Source organism: Protopterus annectens, chromosome 16.part0 (genome assembly GCF_019279795.1).
Source record: "Protopterus annectens isolate FY-2018-M chromosome 16.part0, PAN1.0, whole genome shotgun sequence".
Lineage (NCBI taxonomy): Eukaryota > Metazoa > Chordata > Ceratodontiformes > Protopteridae > Protopterus > Protopterus annectens.
This window is the reverse complement of record NC_056750.1, coordinates 178,310,491-178,335,765: the sequence shown is the minus strand read 5'-3', so window position 1 is coordinate 178,335,765 and position 25,275 is coordinate 178,310,491. Positions and strand designations below refer to the sequence as shown.

The following is a 25,275-nucleotide window of genomic DNA, read 5'->3' as shown; positions in this document are numbered from 1 at the left end:
ATCACTCTGGATATACATATCCCACCTCCACCCCCAGCACAAAAGACCACAGTGAAAAACTTCTCAAAAGCTGACTTCACTCTTCTTAAGACTGAGATGGTATCCTTTAAGCCCACTGGGCCAGTGGAAACCACATCCCACAATGCTGAATCCTTCACAAATGCTTTCTATGGACATCTCCAAGAATGCATGGATCATGCAATCCCAAATAAATCTAAGACCCTCTCCACCAAAGGCAAGCGTCCTGTCTGGTGGACCTCAGCCATTAACAAATTGTATAACAAAAGAAGGAAGCTACTGCACGACAGAGCAAAATCCCATAAAGGGAAGACATCTCTGATCAACACTAGCAGAAAGCTACATTCTCTCATAAAAACATCCAAGGCCAACTTTGAGAGAAAAATCGCTAAGGACACTAAAGATAACCACAAAGCCTTCTTCAGCTATGTTAGAAACCTGGGTGGAAACCCTCAGATATGCTCGGAGTTAGTTCACAACGACAAAAAATACACTGAACCCACAGATATTGCCAACATTCTGGCTGACAGGTTCAGTGCAAACTTCTCCCCTCCCTCACCCCCTAAAGAAGAAATACTTATCCCAACTGAATGTAATCTCCCTGTCATCTCAGATGTCCAGGTGAGAGCCGCCCTCAGCAAAGCTAAAAACACAGCATCAATGGGACCTAACGGTATCCCGGGTTGCGTGCTACGTGAACTCCAAGAGGAGCTAAACCCGCACATAAAAATGCTATTTCACCTTAGCCTTACTACAGGATATGTACCTGAACACTGGCATACAACAACAGTGGTCCCACTCCACAAAGGAGGTACCTCTACAGACCCTGGGAACTACCACCCCATAAGCTTAACCAGCCTGGTCTGCAAAGCTATGGAAAGAATCATTATGGAACTCATAAACAGAGACATTGGGGACCTACAGACACTTGATCCCACCCAGTTTTGCTTTGTAAAGGGCAAATCCTGCCTTTTGAACCTGGTTGACTTTTTTGAAACAGTCACTAGAGCCATTGATGAGGGCAAAGCAGTCCATACAGCCTACCTGGACTTGGCTAAGGCCTTCGACACAATACCCCACTCAGGCATCATAGATAAGCTCAACAGCTTAAATGTAAACCCTTATGTCACTAGATGGGTTGCAAACTGGCTAAAGGACAGAACCCATAAAGTCAAAATCGCTGGAGCCATGTTAGACTCAAAACCAGTCACAAGTGGTGTCCCACAGGGATCCGTCCTGGGACCCCTCTTGTTCGGCATTTATTTCTCAGATGTTAAAGCAAACATGGGAGGGTTGTGGCTAACAAAGTTTGCAGATGACTGCAAACTAGGCGCCATTGTCGACACACCAGCTGACACATACATTCTACAGAAAGGCCTCACAGAAATGGACAACTGGTGCCGGAGTCATGGCCTTAAACTAAATGCCAAAAAATGTATAGTCATCCCCTTTGGGAAAAACAAAGTACCCACAAATTATCACATAGACAGTAACCCACTGAGTACGGAAAAAGTAATCAGAGACCTAGGGACCCAAGTCGACAGCAACCTCTCATTTGACACCCACGTTGCCAAAGTGGTTAGAAAGACATTCTACCTTGCACACCTTATCATGAAGGGATTCACATCCAGATCCAAGGATGTCATTGTACCCCTATACTCCTCCCTCATCAGACCCATGATTGAGTACAATGCCCCACTTGGTATGTACCTCACCCGGCACCTGCAGCAGCTAGAGAGACCACAAAAGTACCTTGCCAAGAGGATCAAGGGTCTCCAACATATGTCTTATTCTGCCAGACTAAAGAAACTCCAGCTCTATTCAGTAGCATACCACCTGCTCAGAGGTGATCTGTGCCTGACGTACAAGGCCATGTCCAATCAGGAACTGATGGACATGCTCCACCTCAAAAAATCCAAATCCATCAGAACCACGAGAGCTAAAGACTTAAACCTTGGCACAAGTATAAATAGGACATGCTGGAGGGATAGATTCATAACCCAGAGGCTTCCCATGCTCTGGAACAAAATCCCAGTTCATGTTAGGCAGAGCCCCTCACTGACTCTCTTCAAGAGAAATCTTGATGAGTGGATGGGAGATCGTAAGTTTACCCCAGGGGTCACCTCTGTGTCACTACTAGTCAGGGGCACAGTAAACTAATTCTATTATATAAGGGGACCTTCACTGTGTCACTACTAGACAGAGGCACAGTATTCTAAATCTATTCTGTACATTTTTGTACCATTTCATGGGGTGGCCACATCACTATGGCTAGGCTTACAAATGCCCCAGGGCAGATAGCCTAGTACTAAACTATGAAACTATGAAACTATAAAAAAACAAATACCTAATCCAAAATCTATCACACATACAGCTAGCCCCCAAACCAAACTCAAAGCTCAAACTTCTATAACACTACCTCCATATAGCTACTTCACAAAGGCTAAGGGGAGATATCTCCAACCTAGACCCAGCTATTTGCACAGACAAATATCACCACTCTACTTCTCAGGATCAACACACATCTACTCATTCTGAGTCATCAGACTGCACAGACCTTCTTTTCACTAGCATAAATCTTAGAAGTTTACACAACAAGATATGTGGATTCTATGCCTGGATAGCACTCCACTCCTCTGCCGTAGTTGTAGTTACAGAATCTTGGCTAACATAAACTATAAAAATGAGAAAATTATACCCCTAGATACAGTATCATTATAGCTGATAGAAAAACAACGTTGGAGGAGTAGCTATTCATTTAAACATACTCTAATACTATAAAAACCTCTATAAACTTCCCCATATATGCATTAATGGACCCTACATCCCTCCTGGTAATAATATCAGCACTACAGGGGAGCTCTTCAGCTGGATGTTTACAAACATCTCCCAAGAATCAATGATTCTTGGAGACCTAAATAATTATTAGCTTCAGCTAAGCTTAGACAACCCCTTTACAGATATGCACTTATATGGGATAACACAAGTTATCAAAACACCAACCAGATTTGATAAGTCATCTTCCAGATAATCCGTCATTGATCAGATCTTCACCTCCTCTCCACAACATATAATAAACGCAGTTACACTATCAGATTTGCTCAGTGATCATCTCGTCACCTTCTCTAATAGAAATGAACGAAAACAATACTGTTATAACCAAGTAAGAAACTTGAAATACTTCCACCCAGACATACCAATAAATAACTAAAGTCATGCAACTGAACCCCCTAAAAATCCTACAGCTAGATGAAGTTGTATCCAAACTCAATAGAATATTTCTCGCTGTCTTAAATAAACTAGCCCTACTTAGAACAAAAGGTATTATGAATAACCTTTTAGTCTAGCTAACTAAAGAAACAAAACAAACATTAATCAAAGAGAAGAGGTCAGGAGAAAGTCGATACACAATAAATCCCAGGCAAATCTACAAAAGGGATCCAGTGGACAACTCCCAAAAAGTGTTGCATACCAATCCCAAAGCTTTCTCTACATCCATTAATAAACTCATTATGCTAGGTCACATCCAACAAACAACCCCCTCCATTACCACTAACTCTGGGAGCATAGCCAATCAATTCAACACCCATTTTATTCACTTCAACACATATTGTATTCACTCAGTCACCACTTTAATTAGTTAAACCTCACCTAGTTCCATGCCTCTGTCCTCAAACTCTAACAATTTCTCAAACTCATTTGCACTTAAACCAGTTCACACATCTCACATCAAAAAGGCTCCTTTTAAAACTAAAGCCAACCACTATAGCCCCAGAAAATATACCTGGAGAATATACTAAACTCTCCGCCAATGTTCTAGCCTATCCCATTTAAATAGTAATTAACAGGTCTACCAGCAAATCCTATGATCCTATTCTGTGGAAAAAATCCTACATCATTCCCTCACTCAGAGGAGGAGCATCCAAAGATATTATTAATTTAAGTTAATTGCTATTCTTTTACCTCTATCAAAAATCCCTGAAATGTCCATTCAGTTTTAACTACTACACTGTATCACAGAAAACAAATATTTTCCAACTTACAACATGGCTTTAAATTTAATCTTAACACCACTACCACACTTTTTAATTTTCTGTATACTGTAACTGCACACAGACACTCAGGAAACCCTGTATATACACTTTTCATAGACCTCTCAAAAGCCTTCGATATGGCATCTCATCGTAAGCTTCTACAGAACTAGCCTGTTTACACATTTCTGTCCCACCACTCAAATAGTTTCAAAATTCCCTATCAAATATATGCCAGGCAGTTAAATGGTGAGATATCCTCTCAGCCTTTCTCCCTGTATCTGTTGGCATACCTCAACGGTCTGTCCTAGGTCCCATACTCTTTAATATCATTATAAACAACCTCCACTTGGCAAGTAAGCATGTCTCCATGTTTCAGTATGCAAATGACTCACCTTTTATCTGTTCTGCCAAAACCTGTCACACTTCCATGAAATTATCCAAGATTCTTTCACACTCATAGAAAAATGTCTCACAAATTCCCAGTAACTTCTAAATTCAAAAAAATTCTAAATAAATTCTAGTCACACCTAAACAAATGGCAACACAAAAGACTGTTTTCCATCTAGCATTATGTAAATATACTCAAACTGAACAAGTTATCCACATCAGACTATTAAGTACAACCACAGATGAACACCAGAAATGTGTTAAGCATATAAAACAGATAAAAAAAAATCTTATCAAAAATGGGCTATACAGGATCAAACTTTACTTAACAGACAGTACTAGAAAGCACATAGACCTAAATTATCTCTTCCTTAGACTGCAACACATTAGCCCCATTTTCGCCAACTCACAATGCATACGGTTAGAAAAACTCAAGCAAAGCTATAATAAAGTGGCTAAATTCATCAACATGCCAAATAGATCCAATCACTTCTTTGCACTAAAACAAGTACAACAGATGTCAACTTCCAGACTTCCTGACCTACTCCCAAATTACTTAAGCCCAATCACTCATTGCCAAGCCAGATAGCTACCCATCCCTAATTGACTCTATCCCCCGCTATAAAACTAGTGGATTACTTTACTCTACAAACAAGCTCCAGCTACTTGTTAGCAAATCTAACAAGACATCTGGGGACTCATTTTATTCTAATAAGGTTGCCAACAGAATGGAATTCCCTTCCTGTTTCTGTCAGACAATGTGATAATACAAACTCCTTCAAAACATAGCTGAAAGAGCACTTACTTGATTCCTGTGTGTGTTCATGTACCACCCCAGGTTAACATCATAACACAACACAACTAAGTCATCTTGTCTCACAACAATCCCTTCCTTATTAGTCCAACTATCCTACATACTAGCCAAATATTTATATGCGTTTCCCCTCCTATACAGATATATAAAACCGCCACCATAACAGATACAAGCATGCAAAATCTGAAGGTAATGTTACTCAATGCTAGAAGTCTAAACCTCAAAATGCACTCTCTCGAGACACTCCTAAAAATGGAGAACATCGAAATCTGTGCAGTGACTGAGACCTGGTTCAAGGCTCCAGAGGGCACCCCTGCAATACCAGGCTACAATTCTTACCACACTTTTCGGCCACAAAACCAAGACCGAAACACTAAAGGTGGAGGAGTGTCCATATTCACCGAGGATATTCACACCTCCAGGCTAGTTGCCCAACACAATGCATCTGAAATTCTCCAGGTGCAACTAACACTAGGTAAGACTGCAATCCAAATTGTAGCTTGCTACAGATCCCCCACCATACCCCAAGATTCTCACTACACCTTCCTAAACATACTGGAAAATATTAAGATACAACCAAACACCCTAATACTGGGTGATTTCAACTACCCTGCCATTAATTGGGAAAACTACTTGGGTACCAACTCCTTTTCCCAACGATTCTTGGAATTCATAAATTCCAATGCCCTGGATCAACTAATCCATTGTCCCACCAGGGGCTTCAATATCCTAGACCTGGTCATTACAAACATGGGAGATAGATGCTCCACACCAGTGGTCACCCCCTCATTGGTCAGGTCTGACCATAAGCAAATTACCCTTGACATCCACATCCCACCCCCACCCCCAGTAAGGAAACCTCCTTAAAAAACTTCTCCAAAGCCAACTTCATGTTACTGAAGTCAGAAGTGACAAACTTCACAACACCCACGCAGACGGAATCTGGAAGTTTGACTGCAGAATCCTACACTAAGACACTGTACGAGCACATCCACTCATGCATGAATCGTGCCATCCCAAATAGAACCAAGATGCTCTTCTCCAAAAAAGTAAACCAATCTGGTGGTCCCCTGCTATAAACAAACTATACAACAGAAGGAAGAAACTGTTGCAGAAAAGAGGAAAATCCCAGGATGCAAAAAACTCCCTCACCAGTCTCAGTAAGAAGCTAAGATCCCTCATAAAATCCTCAAAAGCTAGTTACAAAAATAAAATTACCAAAGATTAGAAAGACAACTACAAGGCATTCTATAGTCATGTCAAGAATCTAAATGGCAATGCTCAGATCTGCTCTGAGCTACAACAGAATGGCATTAAATATACTGATCCCAAGGATATTGCCAATATCCTGGCAGATCGATTTAGTGCCAACTTCACCCCCCTCTCACCCCATAAAGGTCCCATCTCAATACCAAAAGATTGCCAAATTCTGATAATCACAGCCACACAGGTAGAAACAGCACTCTCCAAAGCTAACAATACAGCATCCATGGGACCAGATGACATCCCGGGCTGTGTACTACATGAACTACAAAATGAACTGGCACCCCACCTAAGTGTCATGTTTAATCATAGCATCACCTCAGGCTTCGTGCCCAATGAGTGGCGCACAGCTACAGTTATCCTGGTCCACAAGGGAGGATTCGCCTTGGATCCCAGGAACTACCACCCCATCAGTCTGACAAGCCTGATCTGCAAGGGCATGGAACGTATTATTGAATCCCCAAATGATGTGGCTATTCTACAAAAGGGCCTTACAGAAACAGATGCCTGGTGCCAGAGCCATGGGCTCAAGCTTAATGCCAAGAAATGTATAGTTATCCCCTTTGGAAAAAAACATGTACCCATGAACTACCACATAGGTGGCAGGACACTAAACATCGAAAGTGTGATAAGACTTAGGGACACAAGTGGACATTGGTCTCACTTTCGATAACCACATCGCCACAACAGTCAGGAAATCCTTCTATGTGGCACACCTCATCACTAAGGGCTTTTCATCCAGAAAAAAAAGAGGTCATTGTCCCACTATACTCATCCCTCATTAGACCCATTATAGAGTATAATGCCCCATTTGGTATGTACCTCACAAGACATCTGCAACAGCTGGAAAGGCCACAGAAATACCTCACTAAAAGAATCACAGGCCTAAAGCAGATGCCATATGCTGACAGTCTAAAAAAACTCCAGCTATACTCTATGGCATATCGTCTACTCAGAGGCGATCTCTGCTTAACATACAAGGCCATGTCAAACCCTGAGCTGTTAGACATGCTCCACTTAAAGAAATCCCAATCCCTCAGAGCCGCATGCTCCAGGGATCTAAACCTTATCATCACAATGAACAAAACATGCTGGAGGGATAGGTTCCTGACCCAGAGACTCCCCATACTCTGGAATAGACTGCCCATACATGTCAAGCAGAGCACCTCAATGGCCGTCTTCAAAAGGAACCTTGATGATTGGATGGGAGATAGGAAATTCACCCCGGGGATTATGTCAGTCATCCTGCTAGACAGGGACCTAGAGAAGTAAATATTGTGGGAAGAAATTTCCAGGGAATTGTTATGGCTAGGCTTGCATAGGCCTTAGGGCCGATAGCCTAGTACCAGCCTATGAACCTATAATTACATTTTACCTATTATCATGTGTTTGCTTAAGTCAGGCTTCATTGTTTTACCATCTGTGCAGATTCTAAATCAACTTCAAACAGACCTAAGCTTTAAGATTTTAACTGTAATATGCCTTACATCCACCATTGCTTTCCCAATTCACTTCCTCCTCTCTTTCTGTTATACTCTTCTTTAAATATTTTTCACATGGTACTCTATCTACTCCAGACGTAACCTCTTTCAGATAAACCCATACTTACTGCCATGACCACAATTATAGCAATAATGTACTCTAAAGCTATTATCAAATACTGTATAACATGCTTCTTGAATGTTGCTGGACTATTATAATTGTGCAAATAATATTGTTCCTATTTTTTACTTGGCTGTGTAAATTACATTAACTGTATATTTTCTATATAACTAAGAACATGTGTGCACTATATTTGATATTATAAAGGAACCTTTCTCCCAGGCTTCTGCTGCAGATGGGCTTGCCTAGTCACAATATCCTGGTAACCAAATGCAGTAAATAAATAAATAAATTTAAGTAACAGTGGAGTGAATGAAAATTGATAAAATGTATACTGCATGAAAATAACAAAAGGAATATTATTTTTTTTTCTTTTATTGTTATGTGAACCTATGTCATTTTTTAATGTTGTCTTTAATAAAGGTGTTAAAAAATGGAATTATTGTGGGGTAGATATGGAATGTGTTTGAAGTAAGTAGGGTGGGAGAAAGACAATCTAGAGATGCAAAACAGAGACAGCATTGAGAACATTCTATCAAAGAATGCGTTCAGAGAAGTAGAAAGCAGGATTCAAGCCACAGAAAACATACAATCCATGTGTTTATGCTGATGCATTCAGGCATGGCATGTGTCTACATGTGGTAAGATAGAGAAGAGGAGCATGTAAAAGAATAACCCTTACCCCGCAACTAAACTGGAAAGTGGTACAAACCTCAGGATAGTGTACAAGAAACTCTGTGGTAGGTCAGAAAACTGCCTTTAATGAGATTCCGCAGGTTATTGTTTAGTCACAAATCAAGTGCCTTTGAGAATTGTTACTTAACTTTTATTTTAGCAGATGTTTTTAAAATTCACCAGTTTAAAGTTTGCTGTACCTTCTACTCAAAAAATCCAATTTCTTTTTCTGCCACTTTGCAGTAAAATAAAAAGTCATACACTACATCTGTTTCCTTTTTTTCATCTGATTAGATTCCAATACTTGTTGGATGTGTACAGAAGATTACTGGTCCAATCCTGCCAGAAATCAATGTCTTCAAAGATCCGTGGAATATCTATCCTTTGAAGAACCCCTGGGTAGCACTTTGACATCTCTATCGATTATCTGCACACTGATTCCTGTGATGGTGTTAACCATCTTTATGAGACACAGAGACACTCCAATTGTAAAGGCCAACAACCGCAACATCAGTTATCTTCTACTGTTTGCATTGTCTCTCTGTTTCCTTTGTTCTTTGATTTTCATAGGTCACCCAGTGAGACTTACATGCCTGCTGCGACAAACTACCTTTGGTATAGTCTTTTCACTCTGCATATCTTGTGTGCTGGCAAAAACTATTATGGTAGTGATAGCCTTCAATGCGACAAAACCAAATAGTAGCTTAAAGAAATGGGTTGGACCTGTTCTGCCTAACAGTATTGTATTTATATGCACCATGTTTCAGGTTATTCTGTGTATACTCTGGTTAACTATTTCTCCTTCCTTCCCAGTAAAGAACAGAAACGTACAACATGATAAAATAATTATTGAATGTGATGAGGGATCTGGTATTGCCTTTTGGTGTTTGCTGGGGTACATGGGGCTTTTAGCCAGTGTCAGTTTTGTTGTTGCATTCCTGGCTAGAAAACTACCAGATACTTTTAATGAGGCTCAGTTTATCACATTCAGCATGTTGATATTTGTCAGTGTGTGGCTTTCATTTATCCCAGCATACCTGAGCACCAAAGGAAAGTACATGGTTGCAGTAGAAATCTTTGCGATCTTGTCATCTAGTGTTGGACTATTCTCTTGTTTATTTTTACCTAAATGTCACATTATTCTGTTGAAACCTGAGATGAATACCAGAGAATATCTCATGGGAAAAGGAAATGTCAAAATTAAGTAAAGCAAACAATGTAATAATTGAATTTATGGCGACCCTAACCGGGAAAAGCCGAAAGACACAAACAAATGGTAAACATAAATTAATGAAACATACCATCGCATTATTTATATTAATTATGTACCCTACTGACCTCACAATAACCTTAGCATTGCTGAGAGCTCTCTCTAAAGGTTGGCAGTAGACTGTTAGCATTAGATGAGTATGGGCCATATGCATGCAATACTATTGTCTACATACAGGGGAAGCAAACCTTAATGCACACAAAGGCAGTGTAAGTTCTCGCAAAATTGTCTGTTTCATACACACAAAAGACTGTAAAGGCTTTAGTCATCAATAAATGATCAGTGCTGTAGCTGCACAAAAACAAAGTATGTTCTTTATTGTTTTTTTTTAGCAGTAACATTGCAAACATGCCTGGAGTACTACTGCCAACATGCATGTGGCATAATGGAGGCAGACATCTTTAACGAATGTCAGTGCTATGTAGCTTCACTGAAACATTTTGGATTATCACATGAAGAAGTCAAGCAATTTGTTGCTTATTGGGAAGATGGTATGCAGTTTGTAAGCACAAAATGTTTCTGAATCTTATAAACTCTACATGGTGTAACATGCCATATTTCAAGCAGTAGCCACACTGGTGTATCTGGTATCACCTACGTGTACTCTGCCCCAGATCAGTGTCAATCTTTGGGGCTGAACAGAATAGAATGTTTAGGTAGCACTGCATCACAGTAGATGATTTTGACCTCTTTACCCTGACCCTTTTGGAAGCTGATACAATCTGTCATATAACCTGCATTCTAAATGCAATGAACCATTATTTATTTGTCTTTTTATTTCAGTAAACATTTTTGTTAGCAATGTCATTTTTAGAGGTTGCAATAAAGTCCATTGCTGCCTTTTCATGTCATGGTTAATCACAGGGCACTTGATTCACTTGGTATAAAGATTTAGTTGAATAAGTGGAATGCAACAGATAATTCTGACTTCACTGGGAAAAGATGATCTATTTACATACAGCTTGACCTACTGTTGGAATTGTTGTGATGGTCTAGAAATCAGACTCCTAACTGCCAGCTGGAGAGGTTCATTAAATAGCATTCATTCATAAAACTCTGGTTTGTCTCCTGAAACATCATTGCAGTTAATAGAGAAATTCCACTACTGGAATCAAATGCAGCATACATGGGGTAAATAAGGGAAGGATAAAGACATTATACATGCAGAAAATGTAAAACGGGGCAAGTCAATAGAACATTAATGTGCACCAGTGTTCAAAATCTTGCAAAATGTATTTGAACTAGTAGCACTGATGAGAGAACTTTTTATGTTGCTTCTAGCTGTATTTCCCCCAATAGACATCAAGGGGGTAATTCAATAAACCTTACACGGAGTGATTATCCATTTAGGAATAGTGGCCCGAACACATAATATGGCCGCTGAGCACTCCAGGAAACAGAACTGGGGGATATGCACAACCATGCCGACACAGTGAGGATACGGAGGTGTACACAGAATGCAAATCACCTCATATGCTGGCAAAAAAACATGCAAAGGAGGTGATATTGTGATTCAGGCAACAGAAAGGCACCTGTGTAGGTACCGTGTTAGCATAAAAAATGTACGCTGTTACAAACCATGTACCGGAATATAAAATTTAAACAGGGGCTGTAACAGCCCAAATAAAAGGTTGTATATTGCACAATAGGCATGCAAATGGCCCAAACTATGGCTATTGTGTTAAAAAAGTAATGCTATATATGAAAAAATATAACTTTTTTTTAATGCACGTGCCATGTTTAAGCAGCACTCAGCAATGTGCAAACATGTTATTTTATAAAAATAAATAAATAACAAGTATAAAAATATGAAATTTAAAGCTATGCAAATGTATTGCATTATAGTGGCCAGCATGCAGAGTCATACAATGGCAGGTTATAGTGGTAGCTAAGGAGATAGGCCCTGGTGTAGTGCAATATCCAGGGTATACCCAATTAGGTATATGTAAATGAGAGAGGTTTATTGAATAGCAAAAAGGGCCACGATGTCCATAGGTACTAACCGTGGTAGGGCTAGAACTGTGTTAGTGTAGGCAGAACAGATAGCTGACATCAAAAGGGGGTGTGTCACACCATGTTTAAGCAGACTGGAGCTTAGCCGCGCCTGTTTGTGCTCAGCTGAGCATGAGCACAACTAAGCAATGAGGTGGGTATTTCTGAGGCTGCTAAGCTCTGCTTAACCCCATGGCCCATGTTTTAGCTGGGTAAAGAAAAGCTAAGTGTGCCTGTGTTCAAGGGAGGGTCCAAACTGCTGAGCAATGTTTACACTGGTGCCGTGGGTTTGCCAGAGTGCTGTGGGGCTTAGCAGTGGAATAAATTTAAAAAAAAAATAAATAGATAAAAGGAAATAGCCTGGGAAAGCTAATTCAGTATAAATGACTAATAAGCCCTGTTCCACTGACACCAGCCAATTCAAACCCCTCAATTATATACCTGGCCGGTGGAATGTATCATAGTCAGCCAATCACTCAGGCTGCATCTGCAGCACATCAGTATAAAGTATGTATACACCCTTCAGTCTGATTTTCCCCACAAACTTTGCACCATTGGAATACATACTTGGGAATTTTATCTGACAAAATGATAGGGGCTGCTGCTTCTGCTCTGCTACATCTGTATGTGCTAGAGGCTGAGGTCAGTGATGATGATGCTGACAATAGGCCCAAACTGAGGAGGAGAAGGGTATTTAGGCCCAGGGTAACCTTTCAGTGGGCTACAAGAGCTGGAACTAGTAGAGCACTACAGGGTGTTAGAGGGACATACTACAGGAACTCAAAGAGCTCTGCCGCCCTCACCTCAGACCCAGAGCCAGCAGAGGGGAACCGCTCACATTGGAAACAAAGGTATGTGTAGCCTTAAGAATACTAGCTACAGGTACTTTCCAAAGACCTACTGGAGACATCATGGGGGTCACACAGGCATCCACATCCAGGGTACTCCACCAGTTCCTGGATGTCATGCTAACACATGCCAGTGAGCACATTTATTTCCCCAGCACTCCTGAGGAGAGGACTAGCAATATGCATCTCTTCCACCATGTAGCACACTACCCAGAGGTACTGGGTGCCGTTGACTGCACGCATGTGCAAATCAAAACACCACCTGGTGAGGAGGGTAGAGTGTATGTCAACCACAGGGGGTATCACTCCATCAGCTGCCAGGTCGTGTGAATGCCCAGGGCATTATCATCAATGTGTGTGCTGGCAGCCCTGGCAGTTATCACTACTCCCACATCTGGCATGCATCACAGCTGTACCAGGCATTAGCCAGGAGGGACATCCCATATGGCCATCTAATGGGAGATGCTGGCTATGCACCGGAAGAGTGGATGATGACACCCATCAGAAATACACCACACCCACTGAAGAATGTCATAATCAGACATGCACACAAACTAGGAACATTGTACACATGTTCATAGTATGTGCCATGCTACACAATATGATCCTGCAGAAACAGCAGTGTCAGGAACATCAGAGGGAAGGGACACACAGCACCCCACCATTGCCAAGGTTCCCACAGGTAAAGGGGGACATGGAGGAGGAACCCCCTGTGCCTTTCCCTGTAGGCAGATGTAGGGGTGCCCAGTATGTCCTGGCCTTGTCAAAGAGGCAACATATAGCACATGCACTGACAACCTAGGGACCCAGGGACTGACACCTCACTCTGACTCACATACACAGTAAAAAGGATGCCAGCCACAATACGCTTTATGTGCCTTAACATGTATGGGCTGTGTACTGCATGCATCTGACAGACTCAGCCCTGAACCACTGTCCTCTCAACTGCTGCAGGCACAAGGTAAGTCACTTTTTTAACAACAAATGAATAGGGTAGTAGACTGTGGTAGCATATCTATGGTATTGCTGTATGTATGCAAGGGAATGGATTAGGCTATCAGGATAGCAGCAGACAACTGGCAGCTATGTGGGACAACCAAAAAAGTGTACCAAGTACCCAGCATCAGTGAAAGCGTTTATTCCAGCAAGACAGTAAGGCAGCAGAACCAATCAAATACGTAGTCACCAAATTAATTCACGTTTCGTCAGTACCTTCCTCAGCATACAGAAAACAGTCTAAAATCACGAAGCAGTGTTTTAAATACTGAACACCTGGTGCAGGTAGACCAATACAATCTAACTTCCTTGAATACATTAAAACTTAGCACATCCATTCACACACCTATAACAAATACAAGTCCACTCAATAAAATGTACTCTAATAAATAAATAAAATCATCGTAGTCATCTCTGTGTTGAATAAATAGGGGATAAATAAAGTAAACAAATAGGGTGATATACACTCAAATTCATAAATGTACTTAATACAAGAAGAATAAAAAGTTAAAAGGACAGGTAATAACATCATGATAATAAAGTAAGGCTATACAACAGGTGCTAGACATAATAAGACAAATACCTATGTAAGTTGGAATCTTGACAATGTAAATAATGTTAGTTAAAAAATGTGTTATAAATTATTTAAAATTTTAACATTTTAACAGCCCCAATCAATCCAGGATGAATTATAATTTGGCCGACCTGAGTTTCAAAACTGGTTTGAGGGAAATCAGGTCATTAATACCTGGATTTTTATTGGCTTCTAGTATTATCTGCCAATATAGTTCTCTGTATTCAACTAAAGTTTCCCACATCCCACCTCTAGGGTCAGTGGGCACTACTTCTAGTACAAAAAACTCAAAAGTAGCTTCTTTACAGGTTTGTGTGTGTTTGAAAAGTGAGTTAGTTTCTGCAGTTTTATGTCATAAAGATGTTCATAAATTCTCTGTTTAATCTTCCTCTCACTTTTCCCAATGTAGAACGCATCACATTTTGTACATAAAGCAATGTAAATAATGCCATTGGTGTTACAATTCACAAAAGATTTTAGTGTCAAAGTTTTATTCCTGGCTTTCAAATAAAAAGATTCTCCTGTTTTTAAATACCTACAATAACTACAAGCCCCACATTTAAAAACTCCATGTTTCTTTTTCTTGTTGTTCTCAAAAAACTTGTTGTTAGAACCTCTTTCCAAAAGACATTTAATAGTCTTGCCCTTCTTGTAAATATATTTAATTTCTTGATCAAAGATATTATTTAAGTCAGAGACCTTCGCAAAGTTTTTCCACTCTTTGTCAATAATTTTCCTGACAAGACCAGCCTGACCATCATAAATAGTGGAAATGCCCGCACAAAATTCACTATTTGTAGTAATATTGGCACTAGAAACAGAAACCTTCTGTGTTGATTTACCTAAAATCGGGGCAAATCTGTCTGTCCTACCTTGACAAACTACGTAACTTATCTCCTCAAACATTGTCTCAGGGTACCCCTTTTCTAGGAACATAGTTCTCGGAGTACTAATCTCTTCCATGAAAGTGCTGTCCTCAGATGTCATTCTACAAATTCTGACCATCTGTCCTTTCAAAACACTTTTCTTTTGATGTAAAGGGTGAGAACTAGTATAATGTAAGTATGTGTTTGAGAAGGTGTCTTTCCTATGTACTCTGGAGGCAAATTTGCCCTCTAATTTCCTGATGTTAACATCCAAATAATTATCCTCGTGTTCATTAAAGGTCTTAGTGAATTTGAGAAAACTTGTGGATTTGTTGATGTAATCCACAAAAAATTCAAATTCTTCATTAGTGCCTTTCCACAAAAAACATAGGTCGTCAAGGAATCTGCAGTACAATGTCCATTTGTTGCTGTACCCTGAAGTTAAGACAAATATGTGGGACAACAGGAACTCTCTGCCAAATACTAGCTGCCCCAGAATATGCAGTAGGCCCCAAGCCAGCAAACCCACTGCACTATGTGAGGGACTTACAAACAGCAGGGTCATAGGACAGATGCATGGATGTCAATGTTGGAGCCCCATACAGACCTCACAACCTCTTAGAGCAGGACATCTGCACAAAGCCATAAAGAAATGCGTGACAAAGGCCCCAAAACAAGGAAAAAATTTTAAGTATTGCTTTTACAAACTTAGAAAGTTGATGGAATAACAGGTTTTGCACTAGCATGAATTCTCTGATGGGTAAGAAGTCTGAAACTCAAATGTCTGTCATTAGTTTCTAACTTCAGTCTTTAATGATGTGCTAGTAATTTCCAGACAACCACAATGTTATGAAATATGCACCCAAATTATGAGGCAAACATCTGGACATTCCACGAAAATCTGTACACTTGAAAGGTATGGGGCCCCTTCCCTCAACACACCTGTGTTCCCATATGACTGCAGTAACATTTATATTTGTAAGGTATAGCAGCAGACCACACATTCACAAGGCTGTCCCAATCAACTTGATGACATGTTCCATTTCCACAATATGCAGGGCTTAATATGCTATCTATGTTTGTGGTTAATAGTGTCAGGAAGTAAATAGCACTGACTGGTGTCTGTTATGGCTTAGTGGAATAAGTATATTACTGTGGTTGACAAGATCCATGGTTCAAGTCTTGCTGTGTTAACTATTTTGCATGTCAGCTACACCTACAGAAGGGTTTCTACAGACTGTCCAGAAGTCAATATTTGTTACTACAGGAAAGCTAGACAATGGAGGGACAGGAGGCCATAGATATAGACAGTACACAGCTCTGAGTAATCTAGACAGTGCCTAGTAGAACAGCAGGTTGTGACAAGTCAGTCTAGTGCCAGGATATAAAGGCTGCCACATAACTGTGTCAGTACTGACAACAAGTCAGTGGGCACCATCCATACCCCATGAATGACAGTGTTTCTCAAAAAGTCCACACCTATGCATCATATATCTGTTCTGTCTGTCATAACATTGCATTTGTCTGGTAAACTATTGGCAAACCAATAAATGTTGATGTGAAAACATCAATGACAGACAGTTGAGATGCAGACTTCATACCCATAAAAAATGCAAGCTAATACAAAACTATTCTACCAATTGTCTACATTTGGAAGAGCAATATTAAGATCCTGTCACCATGTCTGGGCTTGTGTCTGACTGTTAGATATGGCCCTGGCCAGATATCTGGCTGTAAGAGTTTGATAGGTATGGCCAACATGTAGCCTTATAATAACAGTGCAACACAAACTGTCCGAGGACCACAGCAGAAGTATGTGGCACAAAGCTGGTTAACTTGCTAAACAGGTGCAGTCAGAGGTGTGAAGTCAATAACCCTGTGTGTGATGTTATGACGTCTACCCCAGTCACACCATAACTACAACTACATAAGAGCAGTAACTGTGGACAAGCCTGCGACTGGAGTAGAGCAGGATAAAGGGTCACATATAAGGGGAGTGAGGAACCACTGGCCAGACATAGAATGTGTAGACTAGAACAATTCATACAGTAGCATGGCTTTCCTGCAGTGTATGGAGTCAGTAGAGAAATGTCTGTCAGCAGTTTCTCACATTAATCTATACTGATCTGCCACTGACATACCAAGAAATCTCAGTGCTATGTAGAATATACCACACATATTATGCAAATCTCTGCTCAGTCCAATACACTATGTACTCACCCTACATATAACTCTGTTAATAAGGATAGCACAGAACCAGGAGACCCCTCAGCCAGTATATCAGTGAGGTGCTGGACTGTTTACACAAGTTCATCTGTCAATCAGCTGTAGCACACAAAATCCTGGACTGGAGTACAGGTAGGTCTGGCCTGAAGTCCCACTGTTAGTATTGAAGGTCATACTGGGCATGCTCCTACACTTAGCTAATTTCAGCCCATGTCTGAACCCATATCTGACTATAGAACTGTGTTGTCCATATATGCCTGTGCATGCAAACAAGCTATGTACATCTTAACTGTCTCTCCCCACCCCATCAGACAAGATTATCATCATCTATCTGTATGGACCACATATAACATATATCTGGATCTGTAGAATGTATGGGGCACATATAACATATATCTGGATCTGTAGAATGTGACATACATGCATATATATAAATAACATATACAAACATATCAATTATAGAGAGGCAGAGACAGGGGAGAGAGACAGACAGAGAGAGAGAGAGAGAGAGAGATAGAGAGAGAGACAGACACCCTGAAAGGCATGAAGTGGTGTAGTGCTGCAGCCACTTGTACACCAAGTGTAACCAGTGGCACGTGCAAGTACTATGCAGAGCTCCATTGTGTAATAGTAGTGGGTAGGGGCTGTAATCTCATATCATCCACCATGTGTGTGTGTGTGTGTGTGTGTGTGTGTGTGTGTGTGTGTGTGTGTGTGTGTGTGTGTGTGTGTATGTTTCTGTGTCCATTACACTTACAGCAGAATACACATGCCCAACAGGCCTATGTCTGTGTAATGGTCACCCATTTTATGGCCCTGAGACTAGTGTCCTCCACAGCAGTGGCATACCTGTCAGCAGCTACTGATTTCATCCACCCCAACAACAGTGATATACACTCTCCAAATGAATAAGCCCCATGGCACATGTGATAAGTATGTAGCACTATAGTGTAGACAGTTAAATAGTTAGTGGTTATAATTCCTACAACAGCAACTCAGTGAGTGTGTGTGTTTAAGTATGTCCCCTTGTGGCTGTGTGTATTTCCTGCCTATGTGTATGCAATGCCAACACATTGGCCTGTTAACCCCCATTGCACTACTTTACAGGGCCTGTAGATGTCATCCACCTTAGATGCACCCTTGGACACTGTCAAGCCATATAAGCTCTGTGGTGCACACAATAAGTATGTAGCACTATAGTACATATAACTAGATAGGTAGGGGTTCTAATCTCAGTACTGGCAGTTGCATGTGTGATACAACTAGATAGGTAGGGGTTCTAATCTCAGTACTGGCAAGTGCATATATGTGTGTGTGTGCGTGTGTGTGTGTGTGTGTGTGTGTGTGTGTGTGTGTGTGTGTGTGTGTGTGTGTGTGTTGGTTCTGTTAAGCCCCCATTGCATTACTTTACAGAGCCTGTAGATGTAATCCACCTTAGATGAATCATTGGACACTCTCCAGCCATATGCGGTCTGTGGTGCAAGTGATAAATACATACAACTAGCTAGGTAGGGGTTCTAATCTCAATACTGGCAACTGTGTGAGTGTCTGTGCATGCATATCCCCTATAGCAGTGTGTGTGTCTTGTATGTGTGTGTGTGTGTGTGTGTGTGTGTGTGTGTGTGTGTGTGTGTGTGTGTGTGTAATGGTTATACCATTTTGTGGGTGTGTTCCACCCTGTTGACCGCTCCATTGGCAAGTTATTCAGGGCCTATTGATGTCATCCTCCTTGGAAGCACAGTTAGACATTTTCTAACTCAAAATTACTGCTGAGCATGCAATACTTACATTGTTCTATAGTGTACATAACTAGATAGGTAGGGGTTCTAATCTCAAAAGTAGCAACTGTATGTGTGTGAATGCATATCCCCTGCAGCTGTGTGTGTGTGTGTGTGTGTGTGTGTGTGTGTGTGTGTGTGTGTGTGTGTGTGTGTGTGTGTGTGTGTGTATTTCACAGTTATACTATTTTAAGCACCTGTGCAAACCACTTAACCCCCAGTGGTACTACTAACAGCACCTGCAGATGTCATCCACCTGAATAGTAGTGGCAGACACTCCAAAAACAGTGTCTACAGTCACATATGCCATAGTTGCCACACTCCTCTGTTTGATGCCACCACCATCTGACTGCCCAATATCTGTGGCCGCTGGGGACTGTGTATGTGTGGGCATACAGACTGTGTGCAGGGACATTGGGGGAGGAAGTGGGATGTCAACCAATGGGATAGATTCAGCCCCCAACAATCCCACCTGTGCCTCACTATGGCCACAATCATCATCAGAGTCTGATAAGACACTGACATCAGGTTGTGAGGGGTACACACTCCAACCCCAATGGTTATCTGTGAGGGGAAGACAATGTGACTACAGTAATTTCTGCACTATAATGTGTGCTGATCCATATGCACATGTACACACACACACACACACACACACACACACACACACACACACACACACACACACACACACACATCACAGCTGTCAAATAATCAGGGACATATTTCAACAGACTCAGGGAAAACCAGGCTTCTGTTATGTGTGATGTACAATTCTGAGGTGCAAGGCACAACCATTGGCCTATGGCCGACCATGTTTGCAGATGATTGCATGCTATGTGCTGTCACCAGATTCCCTAGTGATGTGAACATATGTCTAGGATGGCCTCACGCAGATACATGACTGGTGCTAGAAACATGGCTTTAGGCCACATATCAGGAAATGCAGTGTCAACCCCTTTGGGGAAAGTGATGTCCTCACTTATTATCACAGTACTAACATCCCAGGCACACAATCAGTTGTGAGGGATCTGTGCACACTGGTTGATGGCAACATGACATTTCACCACCATGTTGCTTCATTGTAAGATAAATCTTCTACATAGTCCACCTCATACATAAGGGTATGTAATCCAAGGACATGGGGTCCTAACATCCCTATATTCCCCCATTAAGGCCCATTACTGTGTATAATGCCCCGTTCATCGTTCACATCACACAGCACATGCATCAGCTGGAGACATCACAGAAGTTCCCCGCCAGGGAATACTAGGGCCTCAAACATCTACCATACACAGATAGGCTACAAGCCTAACCCTCTACCCAGTTTCATACATGCTCCTCAGAGGTGACCTTCATCTGGCATGCAAGGCAGTCATGGACTCCACATTGCTGGGACTGCTGCTCAAGTGCAACTCATGCCCCACTCTATTAACTCACACACACACACACACACACACACACACACACACACACACACACACACCCTCAACTTTCAACTTGGTGTGTGACATCAACTGGGCTTGTTGGTGGCTCAGATTTGTGTCTCTCACACAGTCATCCTGCTGTGGAATGGTCACCCTCTCCACATCAGGCAGGGTAGCTATTTACACCTTTGCAAGCAGAACCTGGATAATTGGATGGTTAACTGCACATGCATGCTTGGGATTCCACCTGTGTCCCTGTTGGACTGGGGCATCAGGTGCTGCCTTGCATACACATGGGCTAACATCTGGTCTAGGCATATGGTGGCTCAGGACCCATACACTAGTAACCTCTTATGGTCCTAGGTAGAGCAGTTATGGCCTGTGTGCTGTGATAGACTGTGTTGTTATGTGTCCATCACTGTCATCGACAGTGGTGTGTCCCCTATGGGCAACATTACAGTACCATGTTATACAGCCAACATCCAACTAATAGGTCAGTGGTATAAGTGCATGTGGACAATCCAGCAACATCTGTGCTACACAATAACTGATTGCAGTGCACATGTGTTATAAGGTCTCCTCCTCATAGGTGTCCAACATCTCCAGTACCCAGAGGTGTGTGTAATGTGTACATGGGTCTGATATTTGTAGACCCCCCCTGCCAGACAAATGTGGATGTCTGGAAACCAGTTGGACAATACATAATGGTTTTCAACGGAGTGTGGGTAATGTGTCTGTGACATGCCAGACCCCTCAGAACACAGTTATGGTACCATAATATCTGGCAATGTATTCATTCCCTTATGTTGTATGGTCAATATTTACACACAGTTACGGAGGCAGAGCTTGTGTCCCCCACTACTACAGCCTATAACCTTCTGTGCTGCTGCAGAGGGTCACCAGTTATGCATGCCATAACTGTCAACCAATGCAATACAGGTGTAGACTACACAGTGACCTAACTAGACTATGTCAGGAACAGTCAGGGACACCTGGATAATCTTTGCACTATCCCTATATGACATTCACAGACTGAGAGGGACTCACTGACATGATGTGATATGCCAGCTGTATCCATCAATAGTTACTATCACTATTGTACAACAGCCAATCCAGTAGCATTTCTACATGAGCTGACCATTGCTTGGAGGACTCGGGGGCCAGAGCTGCAATCAATGTCACTGCAGAGAGAGAGAGACAAATGGGAAGACTGTAGTTGCTGTACAGCAGACTAACAGCAACACGTCATTCCAACATATGTTGTTGAAGCCTGTTGTTGCAATTCCTATTTCCCATGATTGCACCCCCCATCTGCATCCTATTACATGGTTAATTGTATAACATGCCTGGTATAGTGCTGTACTCCTTTGTGAGCAGAAATCCAGTGATAGTTTTTCTTGGAAATTGCAGTCTGCATTCATAATGAAAGTCACAGACCTGTTTACTATAGGCAGCAGCTTGCTTTTTGTAGGTAATGCTCATGAACAGGTGATTGTCTGTGCACCAAACTGTGACTCACACTTGCTAATAGCATCCAGAACAGTTGGGTTGCATTTTCATTTGTTAATGGCATGGCAACACAGTGCTATAATTAAGGCCTTCATGTAGGCCTTGGCCCTTTTCCTGGCCTGTGAAGTGGACATTATCAACATGTGTGAGCTCTAGCATCACAGAGGGTAGGTAGAAATTCTGTTCACTGTTTGGATTGATGTGGTATGTCCACACTTTTGCATGATATGTTTGGCCATTGTTAACAGACTTTCTGATTATTTGTTAGTTTATTGTTTAACAATCTGTATTGGGGTCAGTAAGGAGACAGGCAGATGTGAGTGTGATACATCACTTTTATCTGAATGTGTATGGTGCTGCAGTTGATGCAGCTCCATCAGCTGTGTATGTTTGTAGAGGGAGACTGTGTCACATGTCCCTGTCACCTGAACATGTCTACCCCCAACCCTTTATGTATGGGTGTTGTGTGGATACCCTGCTCTATGTGTTTGGGAGGTATGGTAGGTCTGTAGCAGGTAGCTGAACATACTGCTGCATGTGTAGCAGGCTGCAGCTGCTGCATTCTTGCCAGGAGTCATACTGGGGTTTGTGAAGACATTGGTGAACAGCAAGCTGTATATGTCACTGAGGGAGCAGTGTCAGCTCTTGTGTCACAGCATGGCCAGGGCGAGGGTACCCATAACAGTCCGGATGAGGCATGTGCCTCTGGTACATATGCTAGGTAACAGTGCCATCCAGAGAGTGGTAGGTGACATTTAGGACATGTATTCATATTTGTGACATATGTCCCAGCCCCCAGTTCTGTGATGTGCTTCTGTGGGTGGCAGTGACTCTGGTAGCAGCAACCAGTTCTGCTGGACATTACAGGGCTCAGTTATTTCTATGTAGTAATGACAAGCATGAAGTTGTCGTGCAACAGACTGGACTGTGGGTGTCCAGATATCAGACATGCTAGGAATGTAACAGATAGAGCTACTGAGTCATTATTATGGCAGGTGTAGTTGCAAGACATATGTGCATGGATACAGTGTGTTACACCGGATTGGTATGAACATGTGTATTCGGATGGGTATGACGTGTGACATTGACCTATCTGTCCTGATTTCATAACCTCAATCTGCACTGACTTGCCAGTATTGCAGCACACAGAATAGGTTTTATGGCAACCATGCCTTGAACAGGTGGCACAACTGTGGACATTCTGCAACAGTGTGTGCAGTTGTCAGCTCTACCGGATATCATAGGGCTCCAGTACATCCATCAACATATCTTTGGCTGTGTACTGGTTTGTTGTCTGCATCACAGGCCCAAGTATGCTGTCATGCATCTCATTATATGTAGAAGTAGCATGCTATTGTTAATCAGGATATCTTTGTAAAAACAGCAGGTTTTGTTTATAGCTAAGTGCTCTAGTGGTCTAATGCACTATGTCATAATTCAGAAGGTCCTGGGTCCAATACTTGGCAGGGGTGTAAATATTTTGCTCATGTGACATCACTGTAATGCTTAATATAGCTATAGAAACAACAGTTATTCACCAGAGTTGAGATGGTCTAGTGGGGTATTGCACTATGCTGTGAACTAGAAGGTTCTGGGTCCAATGCTTGGTAGGGGTGTAAATATTTTGCCCATGTGACATCACTGTAATTCATGATATATTTATATAAACAGTTGTTTCTTAGAGGTGAGTTGGCTTAGTGGACTAATGCACTATGCTGTAGTCAGAAAGGCCCTGGGTTTGAGACTTGCCAGGGGTGATTATTTTATTGATGTGCATAACAGTGTCAGAATTAGGTAAGATGATTAAAGCAGTTTTAAGCAGTTTTAAGTGGGTTTGCATGGTAAGGCATGGTGCAAAAAACACGCTTAGCTCGGCTAAGCTATGTTTAAACCCCCAATAATTAAAAAAAAACGAAATGAAAAGGGACTGAAAGGAAAGTGGTGAAATGGGGGTAAGAGGGGGTACAGCATGCTGAAAGGCAGGTAGGGATGTACAAGACAGCTGTAAGAAAGGACTATAGCTCTCCATTTCTTCTACTGCAACAGCTGTACAATTTTACAGATTTTTGTACATGAAATTAGACCCTCAAACCCCAGAGAGAGATGTGAGGACAACAGAAATAAGTTGTGAAGCCAGTTGGACCAAATTAGTTGTGTCCAGGGGACACATGTGAAATGGATAGCTATGTATGGGCAATATTTTTTTTTTGGGACAGATGCCCTTTTTTTAAGGTGAGAGTGGAATGTTGAGGAAGGGATATAGGTATGTGTGGGGAAGTAAGTTGGGTAGGAGAAGTAGACAGATGAGACAGCAGACAAGGGTGGTGTAGGGCACATGAGGGGGTAAACACCTTGGACAAGGAGGATGTTTGGGAATCTGATGACCAAGTGCCTCCAGCTAGCAACAGTGTGACTGAGCTCCCCACCCATGGACAGTCACCACTTTTCCTTCATGGCCCCAAACGTGGTTGGGCTGTGGGGCTGGGTGCTGGGGCCATGCTGCCTTTCCAGGTGCACCAGTCTGCCATTGATCTGGCACAGTCAATCATCCAAATCATGTGGATGACCCTGCACACTATCCCTGAGAATTGGCTTCATGTGACAAGTTCCTCTCTGTAACTGCATCCAGGGTGGACAGGCCCGATCCCTGACACAGTTCCACCCGTGGATAGTGCAGGACCAGCAGAGGGGGCAGCTCCAGGTTAGGTCCCTGATAAGCTGGGACCTGGTGCCACAGCCAGATGAGGTGGGATAGGTGGATCTGCTGGAACCGGCCTACCCAATCATGCTATGGTGTTGAGGTTTGTCACAGCGTATTGGTTATTCATGAACAGAACATTTCAACATTAGTTATAATGGCATGCAAGGGTGTTCCAATTAAAGTAGAACCACGGAGCTGCATAGCATACAGAACACAGGCATAAATGGAATAACAGTCAGTAGTGCAACAGCATGCCAGTAACAGTTACGGCAAAAGGCCAACGTTGATATTTCAT

The 25,275-nt window shown here is 41.9% G+C and overlaps 1 protein-coding gene across 1 annotated transcript in view; it reads left to right on the top strand.

Moving 5' to 3' along the window:
• The window catches only part of LOC122790551 (extracellular calcium-sensing receptor-like), a 317,740-nt gene extending 307,739 nt beyond the window's left edge, over positions 1 to 10,001 (top strand). The window contains exon 5 of the mRNA XM_044058099.1: positions 9,088 to 10,001. Within this exon, the coding sequence (XP_043914034.1) occupies positions 9,088 to 10,001 (914 nt within the window). The remainder of the gene's footprint in view (positions 1 to 9,087) is intronic.
• The last annotated feature ends 15,274 nt before the right edge of the window (positions 10,002 to 25,275 follow it).